The 26,758-nt window shown below is 44.9% G+C and overlaps 1 protein-coding gene across 11 annotated transcripts in view; it reads left to right on the top strand.

Moving 5' to 3' along the window:
* The window catches only part of tmco6 (transmembrane and coiled-coil domains 6), a 49,668-nt gene that overhangs the window by 19,084 nt on the left and 3,826 nt on the right, over positions 1-26,758 (top strand). For 4 of the 11 annotated variants that reach the window (XR_005943840.1, XR_005943841.1, XR_005943842.1 and 1 more), the window contains exons 9-12: positions 835-1,015; positions 3,269-3,363; positions 4,837-5,007; positions 25,888-26,007. Coding sequence is in view for 7 of the 11 variants with exons in the window: in XM_041194070.1 (XP_041050004.1) it covers positions 835-1,015; positions 3,269-3,363; positions 4,837-5,007; positions 25,888-26,007 (567 nt within the window). In the remaining 4 variants the exon portion in view is untranslated. Of the gene's footprint in view, positions 1-834; positions 1,016-3,268; positions 3,364-4,836; positions 5,008-25,887; positions 26,008-26,758 lie in introns of those variants that run through there. The other 7 variants (XR_005943843.1, XM_041194075.1, XM_041194071.1 and 4 more) reach the window with 5 other exon arrangements.

Genomic DNA, 26,758 nt, shown 5'->3' with positions numbered 1-26,758 from the left:
AGAGCACACGGGTCTTTCAGTTGATGTGTCAGCTGAAAGTCGGCACCTCCAACAGTGCAGCACTCCCTCAGTACTGGGAATGTCAGCCTAGATTTTGTGTTCAAGTCTCTGGAGTGGCGTTTAGGAATAGAAGAGGGCCTTGGGTCCAAGCAATCCCATTTTATTTGTCATAGAAACTGATGCTTTCTGTGTGCTGCGAAAAATATTTAGACCAGGGCTTCGTCAACCGTGGGTCACAACCCCACTGAGATGAGATTTTGGGGTTGTGAGCTGCAAAGCAGTAATCACTGTCATGAAGTTCAGACTGATTTCTGAGAGCGGCGAGGCCCTGTAAATCCTTGCATTTTTTTTTGTTGGTGGGCGCGGCCTAATGGACTTCCCCCTGAGGCCTGATAGCCGCTGTTTAAAAAAAAGCCTGTAAAAGTATAGTGTTCATTTGATTTTTTTTGGAGAAAGCCTGCCTTTTCATCAACCCCCCTCATGGGGGGGAGATGAGGAGTGGAGGAGCAAATGGAGGCAAAGGTGTAGGAAGTGACAGAGGAGGAGATAAGGCATGCTCAACTCCTCCCCCCCTCCACCACTCAACAACTGAAGTTTCTCCTACCTCCCCCCCCCCCACCACCAACCAAACAACCCTCATACCCCTCAAATATTCACCCTAGGTCACAGGAAGTCTGATGGGGGTCAACTGAGAAAAATTTTGGGAAGCACCGATCTAGACACAGCAGAATCTGACTATCCATTTCAGCCGATATAAAACTGCCCCATCAGCTGCAGATCATTTATCTCACTTGAATTCTAAATCTCGCTCTCTCTCTCTTCCTGCTACTTCAGCTGATATACCCAGTGGCCCGTTGCTTGGCAAACCTAATCGTGAGCGATGGAACAGCCAGGTGCAAAGTCCAATTCCATGATAGAGACGTACTGCAGGCACTGAGTGCGTTCATCAGCAGGTTTCTGCAATCGCGTCCGTTTGTGACGCGGGAATGCCTCTGGCTTCTCAACAACCTCACTGGTGAGTCTTGGCCCATGTCAAAATAATTAACAAAAAATACAATTGAAGAAGTGTCTTAAGCCAGCTGCATTAAATAAAAACAGAGAACATTCCTATCAGAAACTTTAAACTGGTGAAGAAAGAGAGAGAGAAGCAGAGTTAAGTTTTCAGATTGATATTTCTCGCTCTGCAGATGCTGCCATTCTGCAGAGCATTTGTGGAATATACTGATTTATTTCAGATTTCCAGCATCCGTGTGTATTTTACTTCTGCTCTGCGCCCTTCGGCTGAATGAATTCTGAGATAATGTCATTGTAGTGTATTGTTCTCCTGTCAGATGAATTCCATATCACTGCAATTGGGTGAAATTTTTATTTCAGTACATGGGAACAGGACTAGAACGTTCAGCCTTTTGAGTCTGTTCGGCCTTTCAGTTAGATCATGGCTAACCTGGGTCTTGCCAGAGATGAGGGACTTCAGTTTTGAGAAGAAAGTTACAACTGTTCTCTGTGAAGTGTAGAAGATTAAGGGGTGACAAAGAGATGTTCAAGCTGATAGGTTTTGATAGAGTAGATAGAGAAAAACATTCCCCTTTGGTGAATGGGTTGATCACCAGCCGGCATAGTTTTAAAACTGCTGGCAAAGATCTAGTGAGCAGATGAGAAATGTTTTTACTCAGAGCTGTTGGGATCTGGAACCCTCTACATGAGAAGATGAGAGAAGCTGATTCCATAAATAATTTTGGAAGGGAGTTGAATGAGTACTTGAGGATAAGGAACTTAACAGGGTTAGCAGCAAAAAGTGGCGGGGGGGGGGTGTAAGCTTCAAATAGCCAGCACGGGCACAAAAGGCCGAATGGCCTCCTGCCATGCTGTTAGTTTCTATAACCTGTACCTCAACGCTATTTGCATGACTTTCCTGTATATCCTAATAAAATGGTTTAATCTCGGTCTTGAAGTCTTCAGATCTTGTGGGGGGGTGGTTGAGGGAGGGGCAGCTTGGGCAAGTTGCAGATTTTATGTGACCCTTAGTGTCAAGTGCTTCTTGATATCTCCCCTGACTCAGTTGGTAACACTCACCTCTGAGTCAGAAGGGTCAAGGATTTAAGCCCACTTGAGAGACTTGAGCACAAAATTCAGGCTAACACTTCTGCACTGAGGGAGTGCTGCACTGTTGGAGGCGCTGTCTTTTGGATGAGATGTTAAACTGAAGCCTCCTTTTTCTCAGGTGAATGTTAAAAAAAATCCCACAGTACAATTTGAAAGAAGAACAAGCGATTTCTCCCAGTTCTGAAGAAGTCATATTGGACTTGAAACGTTAGCTCTGTTTCTCTCTCCACAGATGCTGCCAGACCTGAGTTTTTCCAGCACTTTCTGTTTTTATTTTGAGCTGCCCCTGGGCCTGGGAAGTGTCCTGGGCCACTATTGTATCTGCTTCACTAAACTGGTTATCTGGTTATTATCACACTGCTGTTCGTGGGAGCTTTCTGTGCCCAATTTGGCTACTGAGTTTCCTTTCCATGTTCCTAATGCATCTTGCATTGTGATAACATGGGTGATGAAGTTACACTGTGATATCGATCACACAATTCAGGCTCTGTTCTATAATGATTGCTGGGGACATTTAATGTGTTCAGCACTGAACCTGGATTTCAGTGTGCGAGCTCTTGACCTGAACACCTGTAGGTTATGTTTGAAATATGGAATCACATCAAATTTACAGCACAGAAACAAGCCATTCAGCCCATCTGGTCCATGCTCCACATGAGCCTCCCACCCTCCTTCATCTCCATATACTTCTAGCATTTTCTCCCTCCTTTGCTTCTCTAACTTCCCCTTAAATATATCTCTTCTCATCGTCTCGATTACTCCCTGCGGTAGTGAGTCTCACATTTTCACTACTTTCTGGGTAAGCCAGTTTCCCCTGAATTCTCTATTGGGTCTGCTCGTGATTTACCATTATATTTATGGCCCCTATTTTTTTGTTTGCCCTCAAAATCCTCTCTCTGTCAACCCTTTTGAACCCCTTCATAATGCTAAAGATTTTTATCGGATCACTCATCAGCTTTCTGTCTCTGAAGAAAGGGACTCCAGCCTGTTGGTCCTTTCCTGATGAGTATAATCTCTCAGTTCTGTTATTGTGTCTCAATTTTGTTCTAACTTCTGTTGCTCGTGTACACCATTTAGTGAGAAACACCCACAGAATGTTTGTGTATGTGTGTGTGTGTGTGTGTGTGTGTGTGTGTATTTTTAATGACAATGTTGCTCACTGCAGCTGGTGATGAACGACTCTGTTCGGCCATCTTCTGCCTTAATCTGGTGCCAGTGTTCCTCCAGCTAATTCCTTTCTCTGGTGGGATAAATACTCTGGTAAGTTTGCACCCCAGTGTATGTTTGAATTTGACATGAGACTGGAGATTATATACTTGTTTCCAAATCCCTCCATGCACTCACCCCTCCCAATCTCTTGACAGCCTTCCAAGATTTCTGCGCTCTTCCAATTCTGGTCACTTGCACATTCCCAATTTTCATTGCTTAACTAGTGACCGGCATTCTTTCACCCGCCTCTGCCCTAAACTGAAATCCCTTCCCTAAACCCCTCTCTTCTTTGAGACTCTCCTTAACAGCACTCTGACCAGCTTTCAGCCACTTAAGTTAATATAGCTCGGTGTCTGATAACCATTGCTGTGCGCCATCTAAATGCATGTTGTTGTATATGTGTATATTAAAAAAGGACAAGAATAGATTATTCAGCTAATCAACATTCATTCCTCTAGTACCCTAACTCTCCCAGTCTCTCAGCTTTTTACATTTTGTTCTTTACTATCTTTACATAGACATTACAATATGGAAATAGAGCAAAAAATATAAAAACAAAAAACTGCGGATGCTGGAAATCCAAAACAGAAACAGAATTACCTGGAAAAACTCAGCAGGTCTGGCAGTATCGGCGGAGAAGAAAAGAGTTGACGTTTTGAGTCCTCATGACCCTTCAACAGAACTAGACTAGTTCTGTCGAAGGGTCATGAGGACTCGAAACGTCAACTCTTTTCTTCTCCGCCAATGCTGCCAGACCTGCTGAGTTTTTCCAGGTAATTCTGTTTTTGTTATGGAAATAGAGCAGTTAGCCCAACCTGTCACGGTGGATGTTTAACCTCCACATGAGCAATAATTCCCATGTCTTTTGCTATAAATCCAATAGGGATCTTGGGAGAAACTTCTTTACCCAGTGAGGGGCCAGAATAGTGGTGATCGGGTGGGCGCTGAGAGGTTGTTTCCACTGGTCGGGAATCTAAAACATGGGGACCTCAGGATCTGGGACCAATCGTTTAGGACTGAGATGATAAATTTCTTCACTCAAAGGGTTGTGAATCTTTGGAATTCTCTGCCCCAGGGGGTTGTAGCTGCTCCATCATTGAATGTATTTAAGGCTGGGATCAACAGGTTTTTGGTGTCTCAGGGAATTCAGGATATGGGGAGCAGGCGGGAAAATTGAGTTGAAGCCTGAAATCAGCCTTGATTGTATTTAATAGTGGAGCAGGCTCAATGGGCCATGCGGTCTGCTCCTAATTTTTATGTTCTTAAAATGTGGAACTCACTACTCATGGAGTGGTTGAGATGAATGGCGTCGATGCATTTAAAGGGAAGCTGAATAAGCATATGAGTGAGAAAATAATAGGAGGATATTTTGATAGAGATGAAGTAGCAGTGGGAGGAAGTTCATGTGGAACATAAACAGTGGCATGGACCAGTTAGGCCGAATGAGCCGTTTGTGTTGTTAATACTATGCAATTCTTAATGTTACTCAATGTTTGAGAGTGTGCTTGCGTGTACTTAATACAGGTTCTGATGCTTTTGGGTAACATTGCAGAGATGGGGCTTGAGTACTGTGAGAAGCTGCAACACCAAACAGGCATATTTCCTGCCCTTTGTATCACCCTCAGAACGGCAGACCCTGAAGCGGTACGCCTGACACTCGAAGTACTGAACCTGATCCTTTCACGATGTGAGCAGGTGAGGCTGTTTCTTGTTTCAAATGTAAAACTAGCTGTTTGTTCTTAGTGCTGGCCCAGCTCGTGTTTAATAAACTCTCCGCATGCGTGTTGTAGGTTAATTGCCACAATTTACATTTTGCAGTGTTCTGCATGTTACATTTGAAATCTTAAATCAGTCTTTTAAATTAGTATTAACAGATTTCCCCACATAATAGCCCAATGCATTACATTATCATCTTTCCTTTTCAATTCCCCATACTATCTCTTCTGTTCCTTATGCTGCCTGACAGAGAGTTGCCCAAAGCTCTCTTCACATCTGTTAGTAACCACACTTCGTGTTTTTTTTATTCATTTGAGAGATACAGCCATTGTTGATAGGTCCAGCACTTAGTGCCCATCCCTAATTACCCTTGAGAAGATGGTGGTGACCTGCAGCCCATGCATAGATACACCCACAGTTTCGTAGGGGAAGAAGTTGCAGGATATTGACCCAGCAACAGTGAAGGAGCGGCAATATAGTTTCAAGTCAGGATAGGATGTGACTTTGAGGGGAACTTGATGTCTATGCATCAGCTGCCTTTGTCCTTCCAGGCAGAATAGGTCCTGGGCTTTGGACGTTACTCTCGAAGAAGTCTTGGTGAGTTGCTGCAGTGCATCTTGTAGATGGTGCCAAGGAGCTGTGGTTCTGGAGGAGTGAATGCTTAATCTGGTGAATGAGATGCCAGTCAATTGGGCTGCTTTGTCCTGAATGTCGAGCTGGTGTGGTATTGAGAAATACAAGCTGACAGAGACCCAGGTGCTGAATGAGCTATCGGCCCCAGTTGGGGCACTACAGCCACAGCCTATGTGGTACCAGCCTACAAAAGAGCAAAAGTTAACTGGATTTCAGCCTTTCCTTGAGATCTAATGGCCCGCTGCAGGATAGTGCATTTCCATGAATTCAAATGTTGTGAGACCCCCATGTGTTTGAAATTCCTGCTGATAGTCACTGATTAACAACAACTTTTAGAGTAGTAAAAACATCCCAAAGCATTTCAGAGGAGTGATATCAAACAAACTTTGACAACAAGCTACATATGGCATTAGAACAGGTGACCACAAGCTTGTTTAAAGTGGTAGGTAGGCACCTTGAAGGAGAAAAGAGAGGCTTAGGAAGGGAATAGGGTTGTGCCAGGCTTCACTTCTTACTCCGCATCTTCCTGATTTTCCAGCCCTTTCACAAAAGCAATGCCCACCTGCATGAGCTATGTGAAAGTTGTAGGCACACAATAGAGTACTAAGTCATTGAGGAGTATGCCATGCGGAGCAGTATCCCCTCCTTGGCTTCAGAACAGCAGTGTGGAATTTCTCAGTTCTCCATACCGATGGTGGCTGGCATAGCCACACATAGGCAATGGCAAATGGGGACGAAACATTCCATCCTATGGCATGGTGTGTCATGCCGCCAGATTTTCTGAGCAAGATCCTTATACGATGAGAACTCCATAATCCACCACAGTGGAGGGGACCATCTTGAATGGTAGCTGGTGAACATACGAATAAGGAGCAAGAGTAGGCCATTCAGCCCCTCGAGCCTGCTCCACCATTTAATAAGATCATGGCTGATCCGACAGTAACCCGAATCTGCATCCCACCTACCCCCAATAACCTATCACCCCCTTCCTTAGCAAGAATCTACATAAAATCCCTTCATGCATTCATATGGCTTTTTAAAAAGCTGTTTTTAAGGTGAAAGAATTAAACCTATTAGGCACCCCACTGTAGAAAAGATTAAGCTCCTGGTCAAACAGGATACCCTGCTTTCTGTCGAAGGGTCATGAGGACTCGAAACGTCAACTCTTTTCTTCTCCGCCGATGCTGCCAGACCTGCTGAGTTTTTCCAGGTAATTCTGTTTTTGTTAAGAATCTATTCATCCCTGCCTTAAAAACATTCAAAGACTTGGCTTCTGCCACATTTTCTGGAAGACAGTTCCAAAGACTCCTGACCCTCTGAATGAAAAAATTTCACCCTGTTTTAAACGGGTGACCGCTTGTTTTTAAACAATGACTCCTGGTTCTAGATTCTCCCATAAGAGAGGAAACATCCTCTTCACATCCACCCTGTCAAGACCCCTCAGGATCTTTTATGTTTAAATAAAGTCACCTCTTACTCTTCAAAACTCCAGCGATTGCCATGAAGTTATTGATGTATATGACTGGAAATTATTTTTCTTCTAAAATAGAGGTTTAGTCTATGGGTGTGTCTTAATTGGATTAAAGCCAGCTAGTCTGCGTGCTTTGATGTATACTAGCTTTGAGATGTAAGAGAGGTAGAGAGTGCAGTTGCATTTAGTTGAATAGAGCATTCATGAAGGGAAGTGAAATTTGGCACCTAGCTAGCAGAGACCAAGCAATGTTTATATTACTAACAAAGTTGGTATTATGAAAGGGGTTTTATTGTTAGAAGAGGTGGAGTTCAAAGGGGCTGTTGATACAATGAGATGTGCTGGGTAGAGCCGAGGACAGTTTTGTGTGTGCAAAGCAGAGGCATGTAACATCTAAGCCTGTAATGCTACCACTGTTTGCAAAGGAACCAAAGTGAAAGGAACCTCATTTTGAATTTGTACGGTGAAAATGCTTTGCCAGGTGTCTGCTTAAAGTCTATGGGTTGCTGTTGCCTTAATGGAGATTAGTTTGGGAATTTGTTAAAAGTTATGATAGTAATTTGTAACCATGTGTATATATTTAACTTGTATAAATTATTAAATGTCTCATGTTAGCTTGATATGAAAACCTCTCTGGTGGTCTGATTCCTGAATTTAGAGCTGCATCTCAAGCATACCAATTGAAAATACAGGTTATGACCGTTGTTTAAAGTTTCCCTCTGGGATTTTTAAATAACTCAGCTTTACCAACTGCTGTGTCATAACAGGATACAAACCTAGTCTGTCCAACCTTTCCTCATAAGACAACCCACCCGTTCCAGGTATTAGTTTGGTAAACCTTCCCTGAACTGCTTCCAACACATTTATATCCTTCCCTAAATAAGGTGACCAATAATGTACACAGTACTCCAAATGTGGTCTCAGTAGTGCTCTGTACAATTAAAGCAAAACCTCCCTACTTTTGTACTCAATTTCCCTTGCAATGAATGATAACATTCTATTAGCTTTCCTAATTACTTGCTGTACTTACATACTAGCCTTTTGTGATTCATGCACTAGGGCACCCAGATCCCTCTGCACCCCAGAGCTCTGCAATCTCTCACCATTTTGATAAGATGCTTCTCTTTCATTCTTCCTGCCAAAATGGACAATTTCACATTTTCTCACATTAAACTCCATCTGCCAGATCTTTGTCCACTCAATTAACCTATCTATATTTCTTTGTAGCCTCCTTATGTTCTCTTCACAACTTACTTTCCTCCCTATCTTTGTGTCATCAGCAAATTTGCAACCATCCCTTAATCCCTTCATCCAAGTCATTTATATAAATTGTAAAAAGTTGAGGTCCCAGCACTGATCCCTGTGGCACGCTACTCATTACATCTTGCCAACCTGAAAAAGACCCATTTATGCCTATTCTGTGCTTCCTGTTAGCCAGTCAATCTTCTATCCATGCCAATGTGTTACCCCCTATACCATGAGCTTTAATTTCCGCAACGATCTTTGATGTGGTACTTTATCAAATGCTTCCTGGAAATCTAAGTACAGTACATCCACTGGTTCCCCTTATCCACAGAACATGTTACTTCCTTAAAGAACTCCAATAAGTTGGTTAAACACGATTTCCTTTTCACAAAGTCATGTTAACTCTGCCTGATGACCTTGAGCTTATCCAAGTGCCCTGCTATAACTTCTTTAATAATAGCTTCCAACATTTTCCCTATGACAGATGTTAAGCTAACTGGCCTGTAGTTTCCTCCTTTCTGTCTCCCTCCCTTTTTTTGAATAATGGAGTTACATTTGCTATCTCCCATCTAAGGGACCTTCCCTGAATCGAGGAGTTTTGGAAAATTGAAAAGGATGCATCAACTATCTCACTAGACGCTTCTTTTAAGACCCTAGGATGAAGTCCATCAGGACCCGGGCTCTTATCACCCTGCAGTGCCAACAGTTTACTCTGTACCACTTCTTTGGTGGCACCTTTCTCTTTTGCCTTGTCTCTACTCTTTGGTTTACCACATCCCCAATTTGACCTCTTGCCCCCAATATTTAGTTTAAAACCCTCTCTACTTGCCTCGTTATTTGGCTCGCAAGAGCACCCATCCCAGCACAGTTTGGATGTAGACTGCCCCGACAGTGCAGATCCCACGTTCCCCAGTACTGGTGCCAGTGCCTAATGAACCGGAACCCACTTCTCCCACACCAGTCTTTAAGCCACACTTCATCTCCCTAATCTGATTTGCCCAATGCCGATTTTCACGTGGCTCAGGTAATAACCCAGAGATTCTTTTTATCATGTCCACGGACAATCTATACATGGCCCAACCAGAACTGAACACATTTTGGCGCCATGTTTTGAATTCGGCAAGATCTGCAACAGTGCAGGGCTCCTCTAGCGATAGACATTGCAGGAGATGTTGTATAGTCTGTGGCTCAGTTCCACGTTCACAAGTTGTCGAGCAGGTTGTATATCCCCATTTGCTTAGTAACACCTTTGAACGACCTACACCAGTCCTAGTCTGTTAAGGCACTTCCTGGTGGCCAGTTGCAATTAGCCCTTGGGGGAAGGCTTTCATCCGGTAGAATTTCCATCGCTGGGGGTTGTTCGAGACTGGCGAGCCAGTCTTTCCACAAGGCAATGCGGGCTTCAGATGGGGTTGATTGTAATGGAGCAACACCATCCATGAAGCTCTTCTTTGACTTTAGGTGGCTGGGTGTAGGTGTATGACCATGTAGAGGGTGCCTCTCATCTGATGTTTGACGGCTACCGTTCTTCTTATATCAGGGGGAGCGATACCCGCCAGGATATATAGGCTGTTGGTGTTTATTGGTATTAAGCAACCTGTGATAAGTCAGCAGCTTGCATTCAGAATGTCATCCATCTTCTTAGCATGAGTAGATCTTTCCCATGCAGGGCAGGCGTATTTGGCAGTGGAGCAAAGAGCAAGTGCACTGGTTCGCAGTGTTTTCCAGCTTGCTCCCCATTTTGTGTTAGTGAGCTTATTCAGGATGTTGTTTCGTGCTCTCACTTTTGCCTTTGTCTTTTCAATGTGGTTCTTGAAGGTGAGGCATCTGTCAAGTGTGACTCCTAAGTAGATAGGATGCTGTCAATGCGTCAGTGTTGCTCCACACCAGGTTACTTTAAGCTGGTGTTTGGCTTCACGGTTTCTGAGGTAGAATGCACAAACTTGCATCTTTGATGGGTTTGCGCGAAGGTGGTTTTCTTCATAGTACGATCTTAGTCCCTCCAAGGCCTCAGAAAGCGTTTTCTCCATCGTGTTAAAATCAGTGCTTTGGGCAGTGACACACAAGCCATCAGCATATATAAAACGGTGTGTGACACTGTCTATAGGTTGGTCATTCGTGTAGATGTTGTACAGCAGCAGTGCAAGCACGCTTCCCTGAGGAAGATCGTTCTTCTGAATACGCCACCTGCTGCGCTTCCAACCTAGTTCAACATAAAACCGGTGATTCTGAAGCATGCTTTCTAACAGCTCTGTTAAGTGAATATCTTTTGTCGTCTCTAGGATCTTGCAGAGGAGACGTCTATGGTTCACTATATCCTATGCTGCTGACAGGTCTACAAAAACAGCACCTGTTACCATCCCTTGCTCAAAACCATGTTCGATATGTTGTGTGAGGTTGAGCAGTTGGCTTGTTGTTGATTTGCCGGGGCGGAAACCTGCTTGCTCTGGAATGATCTTCTCATCTACAGTTGGTGCTTTCCTATTGAGTATCAGGTGTTCAAACAGCTTATTGGTGTGGCAAAGCAGCGAAATTGGCCGAAAACTCTTAGAAGCTGAGGGATCTTTTCCGGGCTTTAATAGTGCTATTACATGTGCCTTCTGCCAAATATTAGGTAGCTTGTGTGTTGCCAGACAGGTTGAACAATTGTAGGAGCCATTTCTTTGCTTGCTGTACAAAATGCTTTATCTGCTCTGTTGCTATGTGGTCAAGACCAATTGCTTTCCCGTGCTTTAGACTAGATATACCAGTTTCCAGCTCTTCCATGGTGCATGGTCCAGTGAAGCCAGGGTCATCGCTGTACTTCTTCCTATCTAGTTGTGCTCTTGGTTGTTTCTTGTTGATTTTTACATTTAGGAGCAACTGGTGTGCAACTTGGTTAGCAGACACATTTGGATGTTGGGCAGCTTTCTTGGGATCGTCTCCAAGTTTGCGTATGAGAGACCATGCCTTCTTGCTGTTTTTTGTAAGATCTGTTGTCTCTATCAAGGTGTCCCAGGTGTTTTGACACTCTTGAGAGATACTTAACATCACCCTCTCACCGGTAGATATTGTTTCCTCTGAGAAGGGGTCAGATTCAAACATTGAGACAAACACCCATTAGAGTTCAGCATTCTCCTTGGTGAGATCAGAGATGTAGTGTGCTCTACAACCTCGGGGGATCTTCCTTCTGGCTGTTTTCTGGACAGCTTTTGCAAACAGGTTATAGTGCTCAGGTAATGGTTTAATGCATTTAACCTTACGGTCAAGTGCTCGTGTGAACCTGTTCCAATCGGCCTTCTTGAAGTTGAAGCGCCTTTTGAATGGTACGACGGTAACACTGCTGCATTTACCTGGATACCAATAGGACGGTATTGGGTCTGTGACAAGCTTCTTGCAGAGGCCAGCGATGGGTTATAACTACATTTCCAGCGGGCACTGTGGAAGGAGGCTGGCAATTTAGGATTGTGGATGATACTGAGCTGGTTAGCGTCAATCCATTCTTTGACTGCTTCTCCGGCGTTGTTAGATAATCCAGGTAATGTTAGATAATTACATAATCCAGAGATTATGACTTTTGAGATTCTGCTTCTTAATTTGGTACCAAGCTCCTCATACTGACTATGCAGAACTATGCAGGACTCCTTTGTCCTGCTTATGTCATTGGTACCTACATGGACCACGACGACTGGATCCTCCCCCTCCCACTGCAAGTTCCTCTCCAGCCCCAAGCAGATGTCCTGAACCCTGGCACCAGGCAGGCAACACAGTCTGGACTTGTGCTCTTTGCTGCAGAGAACGGTGTCAATCCCTCTGACTAGACCATGCCCTACTACCACAACATTCCTTTTTGCTCACCCTACTCGAATGGCATCCTGTACCACAATGCCATGGCCAGTTAGCTCATCCACCCTGCAGCACCCCCTCTCATGCAAACAAGCTTAAAAAACCTCAAACTTGTTGGACAATTGCAGACGCTCACACTCTTGCATTCCTGCCCTCTGAGTCCCCTTACCTGCCTCACTCACAGTCACACCCTCCTGTCCATGAGCACTGACCAAATCAGAAGATCCTATCCTGGGAGCTGTGACTGCCTCCTGGTACAACTAATCCAGATAGCGTTCCCCCTCCCTGATGCATCGCAGTGTCTGTAGTTCAGCCTCCAGCTCATAAACTCGGAGCTGAAGCTGCTCAAACTTCAAACGCTTACTGCAGACAGATCAAACTGGTACCCAGGAGCCTCCCTCAAGCTGCAGCTGTGACGCATCACCTGTCCTGACATCCTTCATGTATTCTAATTAACTAAATTATTTTATTCAATTATATATTTTAGTTTCATTTTTATATATTTTATTAACCTTACCACCAGTTGCTGGACAGAGTGACTCCGGCTCGTGTGGGTCTCGAGTATGTGAAAGAAGGAAGATGAAGGAGGAGGCTATGGCACATTGGCATTGGCATTGTCACTGGACTGGTAATTCAGAGACCCAGGGTAATGCTCTGGGGACCCAGGTTTGAATCCCACCATGGCAGATGGTGGAATTTGAATTCAGCAAAAATCTGGAACTAAACGATGACTATGAAACCATTGTCGTGTCATAAAAACCCATCTGGTTCACTAATGTCGTTAAGGGAAGGAAATCTACAGTCCTCACCTGGTCTAGCCTACATGTGACTCCAAGTCCACAGTAATGTGGTTGACTGTTAAGTGCCTAGCAAGCCGCTCAGTTGTATCCAATCACTAAAAAGTCAATAAAAAGGAATGAAACCAGATGGACCACCCTGCGTTGACCTAGGTACCGAAAGCAACAATGGCAAATGCAGCCCTGTCAACCCTGCACAGTCCTGGGGCTAGTGCCAAAATTGGGGGGGCTGTCTCACAGACTAGTCAAGCAACAGCCTGACATAGTCATACTCACAGAATCATACCTGACAGATAAAGTCCCAGACACCTATGTCCTGTTCCACCAGCAGGAGGGAGATGCTCTGGGAGTACTCAACGTCAGGTTCGAACCCTTGAAGTCTCACGGCATCAGGTCAAACATGGGCAAGGAAACCTCCTCCCTCAGCTGATGAATCAGTGCTCCACCTTGTTGAACACCACTTGGAGAAAGCACTGAGGGTGGCAAGGACGCAGAATGTACTCTGGGTGGGGGACTTCAATGTCAATCACCAAGAGTGGCTCGGTAGCATTACTACAGACTGAGCTAGCTGAGTCTAAATGACATAACTGCTAGACTGGGTCTGCAGCAGGTGGTGGGGGAACCAACAAGAAGGAAAAACATATTTGACCTCATCCTCACCAACCTGCCTGCCACAGATGCATCTGTCCATGACAGTATCAGTAGGAGTGACCACCACATAATCCTGTGGAGACAAAGTCCCGTCTTAACATTGAGGATACTCTCAATCATGTTGTGTGGCACTACCATGCTAAATGGGATAGATTTCGAACAGATCGAGCAGCTCAAAATTGAACATCCTGGAGGCGCTGTGGGCCATCAACAGCAGCTGAATTGTAAACAACCACAACGTGTAACCTCATGGCCCGGCATATCCCCCACTTTACCATTACCACCAGGTCAGGGGATCAACCCTAGTTCAATGAAGAGCACAGAAAGGCATGCCTGGAGCAGCACCAGGCATACCTAAAAATGATGTGTCAACCTGGTGAAGCTACAACACAGGACTACTTGTGTTCCAAACAGCATAAGCAGCAAGTAATAGTGCTTAGCGATTCCATAGCCAGCGGATCAGATCTAAGCTCTGCAGTCCTGCCACATTCAGTTGCGAATGGTGGTGGGCAATTAAACAACTCACTGGAGGAGGAGGCCCCACAAATATCCCCATCCTCAAATATTGGAGAGCCCAGCACATCAGTGCAAAAGATAAGGCTGAAGCATTCACAATCTTCAACCAGAAGCGCTGAGTGGATGATCCACCTCGGCCTTCTCCAGAGGTCCTGAGCATCACAGATGCCTGTCTTTAGCCAATTTGATTCACTCCATGTGATATCAAGAAACGGCTGAAGGCACTGGGTACTGCAAAGGCTATGGGCCCTGACGATATTCCAGCACTAGGACTGAAGACCTGTGCTGCAGAACTTGGCACGCCCCTAGCCAAGCTGTTCCAGTACAGCTACAACACTGGCACCTACTCGGCAATGTAGAAAATTGCCCAGGTATGTCCTGTACACAATAAACAGGACAAATCCAACTCGGCTAATTACCGCCTCATCAGTCTATTCTCCATCATCAGTAAAGAAATGAAAGGGGTAATCAACAGTGCTATCAAGCAACATTTGCTTAGCAATAAATTGTTCACAGTGGCTGAAGAGCTCCTCCCAGAGTTGCAATGCGGATTCTGTCGACTAAGAGGCACAACAGACATGTCACCGCACCTCAACTGCAAGAGAAATGCAGGGAACAGCACCAACCCTTGTACGTGGCTGCCTTTGACCTCTCAAAAGCCTTCGACACTGTCAACCATGAAGGATTATGGAGCATCCTCCTCCATTTCTGCTGCCCGGAAAAGTTTGTCACCATCCTCCGCCTGTTCCACGATGACATGCAAACCGTGATCCCGACCAGCGGATCCACCACAGTACCAATCTGCGTTCGTACCAGGGTCAAGCAAGGCTGTGTCATCGCACTGATGCTCTTCTTGATCTTTCTTGCCACAATGCTTCATCTTGCCCTCAGCAAGCTCCCCTCTGAAGTGGAGCTAAACTATAGAACAAACGGGAACCTGTTCAACCTCTGTCGCCTCTGGGCCAAATCCAAGGTCGACCCGTTGTCAGTAACTTCACTGAGGTGTACGAGAGCATAGGCCTTACACTAAACCTCCGTAAGACAAAGGTCCTCTACCAACCTGCCCCCTCCACACTCCACCCACCCATTCCCCCTACCACCATCTGCTCCACCTGTGTCAGAGACTAGGCCGTGCATTGGACTCTTCAGTCACCTGAGAACTCATTTTTAGTGTGAAAGCAAGTCATCCTCAACCCCGAGGGGTTGCCTAAGAGAGAGACACGCTCAGTTTGGGTTCCGCCAGGGTCACTCAGCTTCTGACCTCATTACAGCCTTGGGTCAAACATGAACAAAAGAGCTGAACTCCCGAGGTGAGGTGAGAGTGACTGCCCTCGACATCAAGGCCGCATTTGACAGATTGTGACATCAGGGAGCCCTAGCAAAACTGGAGTCAATGGGAATCGAGGGGGAAAACTCTCTGCTGGTTGGAGTCATACCTAGCACTAGGGAAGATGATTGTGTTTGTTGGAGGTCAGTCATCTCAGTTTCAGGACATCACTGCAGGAGTTCACTAGGAAAGCAGGTCAGAGGCCAGGAATCCTATGGTGAGTTAACTCACCTCCTGACTTCCCAAAGCCTGTCCATAATCAACAAGGCACAAGTCAGGACTGTGATGGAATACTCCCTCCACTTGCCTGGATGAATGCAGCTGCAACAATGCTCAGGAAGCTTGACACCATCCAGGACAAAGCCTGCTGATTGGCACCCCTTCCACAAGCATTTACTCCCTTCACCACTGGCGCACAAGGCAGCAGTGTGTGCCACGACAAGATGCACTGCAGAAATTCACCAAGATTCCTTAGGCAGCATCGTCCAAACCCATGACCACTACCATCTATAAGGACAATAGCAGCAGGTACGTAGGAACACCACCACCTGGAAGTTCCCCTCCAAGCCGCACATCATCCTAACTTGGAAATATATTGTCGTTCCTTCACTGAGTTTCCTTCCGGGAACTCCCTCCTCAACAGCACTGTGGGTGTACCTACACTACATGGACTGCAGCGGTTGAAGAAGGCAGCTCATCACCACCTTTTCAAGGGCAATAAATGCTGGCCCAGCCAGTGACACCCACATCCCGTAAATGAATAAAAAATATATGTGTAATCTAGGTTATACAGTTCTTGGGCTGAGTGGTCGATTTGTGTTCATGGAATGGGCAGTGAGAGACTGTCTTGCCCATAGGACCTGGAGGATTATTGGGCAAAGTGGAGTTGTTGTGCACAGAATGGAAGTCCCAGTGTTTCTTGAATAGCTTAGTGATCAGAATATTGTTTAAGGATGTTTGGGGCACCCCAAGGGCTTTGGAAAGCTGACTTAAGCTGCAAATCAGAAATGTTCTTCTCACTCCGAGCCGTGAAGGTGGAAAGCGATTGAGGTTTTAGTTAAATTGTAAGTATGTTTGTCAAATTTGCAGTATTTTTTTTGGTTGGTTTTTAAATCGACGAAAGCAGCTTTTACTTCTGATGTGTAACTAATCCACAACAAACACTCTGCATTGTCGAATGCTGCAGTGGGGGTTGGAGGTTGGGATCAGCGTGTCATACTATCCTTCTTTTGAATGTTAAATCCCGGTGGGATGGGAAATGGGCATCAGGGGAGGGTTGGGAAAGATGACTGTGGAAAGTGTGAAAATAAAACCTGGCACTGCATGCAGCTGCTGAATCAGGAAATATAACAGATGTTGTGGGTGAGTCCTATGAATTGTTAACACCTCAAGTGCTGAATATTTCTGTTTTCATTTCATGAGCATGATCATTTATGTTGCTCCACTATTTGCTTAACGCAAATGGCACCTCACCCTTGGCCTTCCCGTCAGTCATAAGAACTTGCGGGATTTGCATACTAGAGAGACAAATGCGTGGCTCAAAGACTGGTGTTCCGGCAGCTCGCTAGGCACTGGCATCAGCACGGTTCAGGTGTGGACCATCCCAATGGTACAGCCCCTACTTCCCCAGTACTGTTGCCAACAAACCGGAACCCACTTCACCCACACCAGTCTTTGAGCCAGACGTTCATCTTTCTAATTTTATTTACCCTATGCCAATTTGCACATGACTCGGGTAATAATCTATTAGTACCTTTTGAAGTCCTGCTTTTTAATTTAGTGCCTAGCTCTTCGTATTCTCTATGCAGAACTTCTTTCCTCGTCTTACCTATGTCTTCGGTACCTACACGGACCATGACCACTGGTTCCTCCCCCTCCCACTGCAAGTTTCTCTTCATTTCTGAGCAGATATCCTGAACCCTAGCACCGGGCAGGCAACTCAGCCGTTCTGAACTGCAGAGAATAGTATCTGTCCCCCTGACTACACTATCACTACCGCATTCCTCTTCGCTCCCCTCACTTGAATGGCATCCTTCACCATGGTGCCATAGTCAGTCCACTCATCCATCTTGCAGACCTTCTCATCCACACAGCTAACAAACGCCTCATACTTGTTGGACAAAGTCAGAGGCTCAAGCTTCTCTGTCACTATATGCTGGTTCCCCTTATCTATGTGACTCACAATCACACTCTCCTGTCCCTGACCGTTGACCAACTCTAAAGTTCGGCCCAACCTAAGGGACGTGACTTCCTCCAGGAACAAAATGTCCAAGTAATTTTCCCCCTCACTTATTTAGTTAGTCAATTTGTTAATAATTTACACAGATAAAGTAATAGAAAGCTGCATTCACCTAGCTTGGAGACAAGGAGGGGAACTCACCAATCATTGGAGGCTGAAAAAAAAGTATAAAAAGGAGCACCTCTTTCCCCCTGTGCATGGAGATCTCGAACCAAATTCCCGACTCCTCACTCAGGCAAAGTCTCACGTCCGCGTGCCCCTTTCTGCATTGTGTTAAGTTTTGACGACTTGTTTCTTACTTTTCCTTTTGGTGTTTCTCTCTTTTTAAATTCAATCTTTGTTTCCCCCTCACCATTTCTCTTTCTGTACCTGAGTTGACTCTAATTCACTCTATTTTCTCCCTGTTGTTCCTCTCTTTCTCGATCCGTAAATCCTATTGGTAAAGGGGATAGACTGGTGGTCCCAGATGTCCCATTATCAATTCACACTTCCGACGAGCTGTGACACAAAAATACTTTGAACTGAAGGGTGCAGGAAAAGCTGTAAGATGCACTGCTCAAGCAAAATTTGGCCCATCTGTGGGGTTTCGTTCTTCATTGCTTTGATTGGAACTCTGCCAGTCAATACAAGTTTCGTTATATATAAAAAATATTCAGGGACAGACACAAACGTTCAATTTCCTGCTCCCTGCATGCCTTCTTTTAAAATTTATGAATCCCTTTCAAGTGCCACTTGAACAGATGGCAAAAACTGATCATTAAATAGTGTCCCCAGTTAGACTTTGATTCAAATGCTACAAAATGTATGTGCACTGACTTGAATCGTTAAAGATGCCCCTCAGTGCTGCTGGTGTGTGGTGCTGCTGTCTGGCATTTTGACTTAGAAAGGGATTGCTGTGACAAGGCATCCTGATATGAAGGGAAGTGGCCATGTCAGAATACTATTCATCATTAACTTAGCAGCATCTTCTTAACCAGCCTCTTGCCTCCCTTGTGAACGCTGCGTCAAAGAATGAAAACCTGTTTCTAGCTCCGCAGCATCACCCAAATCTGCCCCTGCCTCAGCTCATCATCTACTGAGACCCCTCATCTATGCTTTTGATACCTCTAGACGTGACAGTTCTAATACTCTCCTTACTGGCACCCTGCCTTGTACCCTCTGTAAGCTTGAGCTCATCCAAACCTGCTGGTATAATCTAACCTATTATGCTTTAAGGACAGACCTGAAGCAGGAGAGAGAGGGGGCCAGAGAGATTTAGGGAGGAATTCTAGAGTTTTCGGGCCCAGGGACTGTAGCCAGTGATGAAACAGTAAAGACCAACAGACCAATAATAGACATAGGAAATAGGAGCATGAATGGGCCATTTGGCCCCTCGAGTCTGTGCCGCCATTCAATTGGATCCTTTTATTTAGTCGTTCACAGGATTTGGGTGTCGCTGGTTGGGCCAGCATTTATTGCCCATTCCTAACGGCCCTTGAGAAGGTGGTGATGAGCTGCTGCTTCGAACCACTGTAGTCCATGTGGAGTAGGTACACCCGCAGTGCTGTTAGAGAGGGTATTTCAGGATTTTGCCCCAGTTACAGGGAAGGAATGGCGATATATTCCCAAGACAGGATAGTGAGTGGCTCGGAGGAGAACTTCCAGGTTCCCATGTGTTTGGCTGATCTACCTCAATGCCATTTTCCTGCACTACTCCCATAACCCTTAATGTCATTAACGTCTAGAAATCTATGGATCACTGCCTTGAACATACTCAATAACTCTCCATAACCTCTGGGTGGAGAAATCCAAAGCTTTACCACCCTCCGAGTGAAGAAATTCCCCCTCATCTCAGTCCTAAATGGCTGCCCTCTTATTCTGAGACAGTGTCCCCTGGTTCTGGAGTCCCCTCCACTGCCACCAGCTAGGGGAAACATCCTTCCTGCATCTACCCTGTCAAGCCCTGTAACAATTTTGTATGTTCCAATGAGATCGAACAAACATAGGAACAAGGAGTAGGCCATTCAGCCCCTCGAGCCTGCTCCGCCATTTAATAAGATCACAGCTGATCTGATAGTAACTTGAAATGTGCATCCCACCTGCCCCTGATAACCTATCACCCCCTTGCTTACCAAGAATCTATCCACCTCTGCCTTAAAAATATTCAAAGGCTCTGCTTCTACCGCCTTTTCAGGAAGAGAGTTCCAAAGACTCATGACCGTCTGAGTGAAAAAATTTCACCTCATCTGTTTTAAAAGGGTGACCTCTTTTTTTAAAACAGTGACCCCGGTTCTAGATTTTTCCACAGGAGGAAACATCCTCTTCACATCCACCCTGTCAAGACCCCTCAGGGTCTTTTATGTTTCAATCAAGTTGCCTTTTACTCTTCTAAGCTCCAGCAGATACAAGCCTAGTCTGTCCAACCTTTCCTCATAAGACAACCCGCCCATTCCAGGTATTAGTCCAGTAAATCTTCTCTGAACTGCTACTTACGAATTTACATCCTTCCTTAAATGAAATGACCAATACTGTACACAGTACTCCAAATGTGGTCTCACTAGTGCCCTGTACAACTGAAGCATAACCTTCCTACTTTTGTATTCAATTCCCCTCACAATGAACGATAACATTCTATTAGCTTTCCTAATGACTTCTTGTACCTGCATACTAGCCTTTTGTGATTCATGCACTAAGACACCCAGATCCTTCTGTATCTCAGAGTTCTGCAATCTCTCATCATTTCAGTAATATGCTACACTTTTATTCTTCCTGCCAAAATGGACAATTTCACATTTTCCCACATTACACACTGTTTGCCAGCTCTTTGCCCACTCACTTATCCTATCTGTATATTTTTGTACATCTCCTTATGTCCTCTTCACAACTTAACTTTCCTACCTATCTTTGTGTCATCAGTAAATTTGGCAACCATCCCTTCATCCAAGTCACTTATATAAATTGTAAACAATTGAGGTCCCAGCTCTGATCCCTGTGGCACGCCACTTGTTACATCTTGCCAGCCTGGAAAAAGACCCATTTATGCCTACTCTCTGCTTCCTGTTAACCAGCCAGTCTTCTATCCATGCCAATATCTTACCTCCTATACCACGAGCTTTTATTTACCGCAACAACCTTTGATGTGGCACTTTATCAAATGCCTTCTGGAAAACTAAGTATAGTGCATCTACTGGTTCCCTTTTATCCACAGCCCATGTTACTTCCTCAAAGAGCTCCAATAAGTTGGTTAAACACGATTTCCCTTTCACAAAACCATGTTAAATCTGCCTGATGACCTTGAGCTTATCCAAGTGCCCTGCTATAACTTTATTAATAATAGCTTCAAACATTTTCCCTATGACAGATCTGCTCTCACTCTTCTAAACTGCCCAGCCTCCTCAACCTTGCCACATAAGACAATACCACCATCCCCGGTATTTGTCTGGTGAACCTTCGTTGCACTCCCCCTATGTCCAGTATATCCTTCCTTGGGTAAGGAGGCCAAAATTGTACGTAATACTCCAGGTGTGGTCTCACCAAAGCTCTATACAATTGCAGCAAGACATCTTTACTCCTGTACTCAAACCCTTTTGCAATAAAGGCCAGTGTACCATTCGTCTTCCTAATTGCTTACTGCAACTACATGTTAGCTTTCAGTGACTCATGAACAAGGATATCCAGGTCCCTTTGGACATTAACACTTCCCAATCTCTCACCATTTAAAAAAAAATCTGCATTTCTGCTTTCCTACCTAAGTGGGTAATTTCACATTTTCCACGTTATATTCCATCTGCCATGTTTTTGCTCATTCACTTAGCCTGTCGAAATCGCCTTGAAGCCTCATTGCATCCTCCTCACAGCTCACATTCCTAAGGCTAGAGGCACAGAGAATGGCAAGTCTACAGGTGAAGTGAGATAGGTCACTCGTGGTCCTGGGTTACCTTGTGGGCATAACATAACAGTTAATTAACAAATTGGTCTGGGAACCTGTTGGATTTCTCATCAGGTTATCCCAATGGATTTTCAAATGGTGTTGAAGTGAATACATTGTTGTTCTGTACTGCACAAGGGGGTTATTTTCATTCATCAGTTGGGTATCTGACAGGTACAGAAATCTATCATTATACCCAAGTGTCTAGTTTGCCAAACTTGCTGAGACATGCACAATGGGTAGATTATGCTTAGCTTGTATAAAGTGCTTAGTGTCTCCCCCACAGGGATACATCCCACACAACTTGAACCTTGCAAACATAGGTGCAAGTGGCAAGAACTGTAGCTCAGAGACTCCCATGTGTGTATTGGTTCTGCTGAAACTTAACAAGCTGAAACCTTGCAGCTCCTCAGCACTGGTAAGCTTGTTGCTGCTTGTCCATTTTTACAATGAATGCGCATTCGGCCCCATCGGTCCACGCCAGTGTTTATGCTCCACATGATCCACTCACCTTAATTCACCCCGTCTCATCTGCATAACCCTCTATTCCTTTTTCCCTCATGTAATTCTCTAGCTTCCCCATAACGCGTCTATGCAATTCACCTCAACTTTGCCTTGTGATAAAGAAGTTTCTCCTGAATTCCTTATTGGACTTATTAGTGACTCTCTCATATATTCATGGCCTCCATTTTTTTGAAAGGTGAAAAACACCTCTTTGTCTACCCTATCAAATCCTTTCTTAATCTGTCACCAATTCTCATATCCACCCTCCCCCCCCCGCCCCCTCTTAAACAGTTGTGTCCAAATTTTGTTTGTCGTTCCTGTGAATTACCTTGGGATGTTTTACTACACTAAAGATGCAGGCTGTTTTTGCATGTATAAGTCACAGGGAAAGACTGCACAAGCTGTCTTCCTCTCTGCCAAGAGGACGGGATATTATGTTACAGGACTAAGAATCCAGAGACCTGGACTAATGAGCTGGAGACATAGTTCAAATCCCACCACAGCAGCTGGGGAATTTAAATTAAATTTATTAAATAAATCTGGAATAATCAGTAATGGTGATCCTGAAATTACTGGATTGTCATAAAAACCCATCTGGCTCACTAATGTCCTTTAGGGAAGGAAATCTTCCATCCTTACCTGGTCTGGCCTACATGTAACTCCAGACCCACAGCCACATGGCGTTGACTCTTAACTGGTCTCTGAAATGGCCTAGCAAGCCACTCAGTTGTATCAAAGCTTCTATGAATGGGACTATAAGAATAAAACCGGATGGACCACCCTGCATCAACACAGGCACCGAGCACAACAAAAACACACCCAGCCCTGTTGACCCTCAGTAACATCTGGGGGCTTGTACCAAATTTGGGAGAGCTGTCTCACAGACTAATCAAGCCACAGCCTGACATAGCCATACTCACTGAATCATACCTTACCCGGTGATGGAGGGGTCTGGAACATTGTCTGTATGTTCTGTCCCACAGGCAAGACTGATCCACCAGAAGTGGCAGCACAATGGTATACAGTCATGAGGGAGTGGTCGTGGGAGTCCTCACCATTGACCTTGGACTGCATGAAGTCTCATGGCATCAGATCAAACACAGACAAAGAAGCTTCCTGCTGATTATCACCTACCATTCCCAGCTCCCTTTACCCACCCCCCACCCACCCTCAGCAGGTGAATCAGTACTCTTCCATGTTGAACACCACCTGAAAGAACCACTGAAGGTGGCAAGGGCACGGAATATACTCTGGGTGGGGGATGCCATTGTCCATCACTAAGAGTTGCTCCATAGCACCATTACTGACTGAATATTTCAAGTCCTGTAGGATGTAGCTGCCAGACTGGGCCAATGGCCGCTGGTGAAAGAACTAACACGAGGGATAAACCTGTTTGACCTCACACTCAACAATTTAGTTGTCACCGATGCATCTGGCCATTGATAGGAGTGACCAATGCGCTGTCCTGGTGGGTACTGTCCATTGTATTGTGAGGCTATACCACTGTGCTAAATGGGGTGGAATCATAACAGATCTAGCAGTTCAGAATTGGACATCCGTGAGGTGCTGTGGGCCATCAGCAGCAGCAGAATTAAATTTAACTGCAATCTGTAACCTCGTGGCCTGGCATAACCCTCATGTTACCATTACCATCAAGCTAGGGGATCAGCCTGGTTCAATGCGAGTGCAGGAAAGCATGCCAGGAGCAGCACCAGGAATACTTAAATATCAGGTGCCAACCTGGAGAAACTACAACTCAGGACCAAGTGCATGCTGAACTGTTGAACTAGAAGCTATAGACAGAGTTAAGTGATCCCACAATCAACAGATCAGATCATAGCTCTGCAGTCCTACCACATCTTCATGAATGGTGGTGGATGATTAAACAACTCATGAAGAGGAGGCCCCACAAACATCCCTATCCTCAATGATGGGGGTGGCCAGCACTTAAGTGCAAAAGACAAGGCTGAAGCGTTTGTAACAATCTTCAGCCAGAAATGCCAAGTGGATGATCCATCTTGGCCTCCTCTTGAGGTCCCTAGCATCAAAGATGCCTGTCTTCAGCCAATTCGATTCACTCCATGTGATATCAAGGAATAACCAAACATCCCGGATGTAACGAGCTATGGACCCCAACAACATCCTGGCTGTAGTACTGAAGAAATGTGCTCCAGATCTAGCCACGGTCTTTAGCCAAGTTGTTCCAATACAACTATAAAAATGGCATCTACCTGACAATGTGGATAATTGCTCAGGTATGTCTAGTCCACAAAAAAAGGACAAATCCAATCCAGCTGATTACTACCCCGTCAGTCTACTCTCAATCATCAACAAAGTGATGAAAAATGTAATCGACAGTTCTGTCAAGCGGCACTTACTCATCAGTGACCTGCTATTGATGCTCAGTTTGGATTCTGCCAGGGCCGCTTGTCTCCTGACCTCATTACAGCCTTAGTCCAAACAGGACAAAAGAGCTGAATTCCAGAAGTGAGGTGAGAGCTTTCAATGACTAAATCTGGCATCAAAGCGTTAAATTGATGGTTATGGTTGTTGGAGGTCAATCTTCTCAGACCCAGGACATTGCAACAGCAGTTCCTCAGGGTTATGTCTTAGGCCCAGCCATCTTCAGCTGCTTCATCATTGACCTTCCCTTCAGTATAAGGTCAGAAGGGGGGATATTCGCTGACAATTGCACAATGTTCAGCACCATTCACAACTCCTCAGATAATGAAGCAATCTGTGCCTGCGTGCAACAAGATCTGGACAGCATTCATACTTGGGTTGATAAGTGGAAAGTATTATCGCCTGGCACCTGTCTGTCATTAATGTCCATCTCTCAGAAGAGAGAATTTAAACATCTCCCCTTGACATTGTTGAATACCCCACAATCCTGGGAGTTACCATTGATCAGAAACATATCTGAATCAGCCACATAAATATTATGGCTCCAAGAGCATGTTGGAGACTGGGAATTCTGCAGTGAGTAACTCACCTCTTGACTCTTCAATGCCTGTCCACCACCTACAAGTCAGGAGTGTGACGGAATACTCTCCACTTGCCTGGATGAGTGCAGCTCCAAAATTCGAGAAGCATGACACCATCCAGAACAAAGCAGCCCACTTAAACGGAACCCCTTTCACCACTTTAAATGTTCACTCTTTCCACCTCCGATTAACAGTGGCAGCAGTGTGTACCATCTACAAGATGCACTGCAGCATTAAGGCTTCTTTGGCAGCACCTTCAAAACCCATGACCTCTACCACGTAGGGCAGCAGTAGAAATACCCAGCATCTTCCAAGTTCCCCTCCAAATCCAAACCATCCTGATTTGGAACAATATCACCATTCCTTCACTGTCCCTGGGTCAAAATCCAGGAATTCCTTCCCTTACAGCACTATGGGTGTTACCTACATTACCCAGACTGCAAAGGTTCAAGAAGACACTTCGCCATCATTTGCCAAGGGCAGTTGGGTTGGGCAATACATGCTGGCCTTGCCAGGAACACACATCCCAAGAAGGAATTTTTAAAGAGTGTGCTTTGTTGGGCAGTTGCAAATGAATATGAGAGGAGAATGGCTCTGAAATGTTCATCTAGAATTACAGACTGGTTCCAAGTCAGATCCTCAGACCTTTCACCATGTGGCACATGACACAGAACTTTAGCTTGTGAATTAAGGACTATGATCTGCCCACTTATTATTGCGCTTGTTTAACGCTTGATTTGCAAATCCCAAATTCTGACAGGCCTGTGTATCGTTTGCAAATCAAAATGGGATCTTGGCTCTTGAGGCGATTCAGTACAACAGCAATGAGGACATCCGAGTCCGAGCCAACTTTTTAATGGACAAATACTTCGCAAACAAGGTAAGGATCCAGTGCTGACATAGCAACTGGAGGAGGCTATTTATCCCTAGAGACAGTTCCACCATTCAGTGAGACCATGGCTGACCTGCATCCTAACTCCACATACCTGCCTTTGTCCCATATCCTTTCATACCTTTGATGAACAAAAATCTACCTTAAATTTAAAATTAACAACTGACCAGCATCAACTGTTGTTCTGGAAGAGTGTTCCAAACCATTATACTCTGTGTGTGTAAATGTGTTTCCTAACTTCGCTCCCAAAAGACCTGCCTCTAATATTTAGGCCATGTCCCCCAGTCCTAGACTCCCCAACCAGGAGAAATAGTTTCTCTCTATCTATTCCTTAATATTTTGAAAAGTTTAATTAAATCAGTCTTTAACCATTGGAGGGAAAGAAGCACAGTATCTACCGTCCAGTGTTTATAATGATTAGCTCATGAAGAGGTCAACTCTTTGACTCGGTGTAAGTGGTTGAAATAGGGGCAAACCCCTAAACCTAGTAATCTTAATCCAGAGCCAACGCTGGAAAGCTGAAATAAAAACTAGAACTGCTAAGCAGGTTTCATACAACCTTACTCAAGGGTGGGAGGTCATTAGCCTGAAACACGTGCTTACTCTCTCTCCAGTCCCTCTCTACAGATGCTGCCTGACCTGCTGAGTGTTTCCAGCATTTTCTTTCTTTCTTATTCCAGCAAAGTTGGGGTTCGTGTGGGGATACTGCTGAAAAGATTAAAATTATAACAGGTCTAAC

This window comes from Carcharodon carcharias, chromosome 8 (assembly GCF_017639515.1).
Source record: "Carcharodon carcharias isolate sCarCar2 chromosome 8, sCarCar2.pri, whole genome shotgun sequence".
Lineage (NCBI taxonomy): Eukaryota > Metazoa > Chordata > Chondrichthyes > Lamniformes > Lamnidae > Carcharodon > Carcharodon carcharias.
Note: the sequence above shows the minus strand (reverse complement) of the source record. Positions and strands in the feature narration are given on the sequence as shown.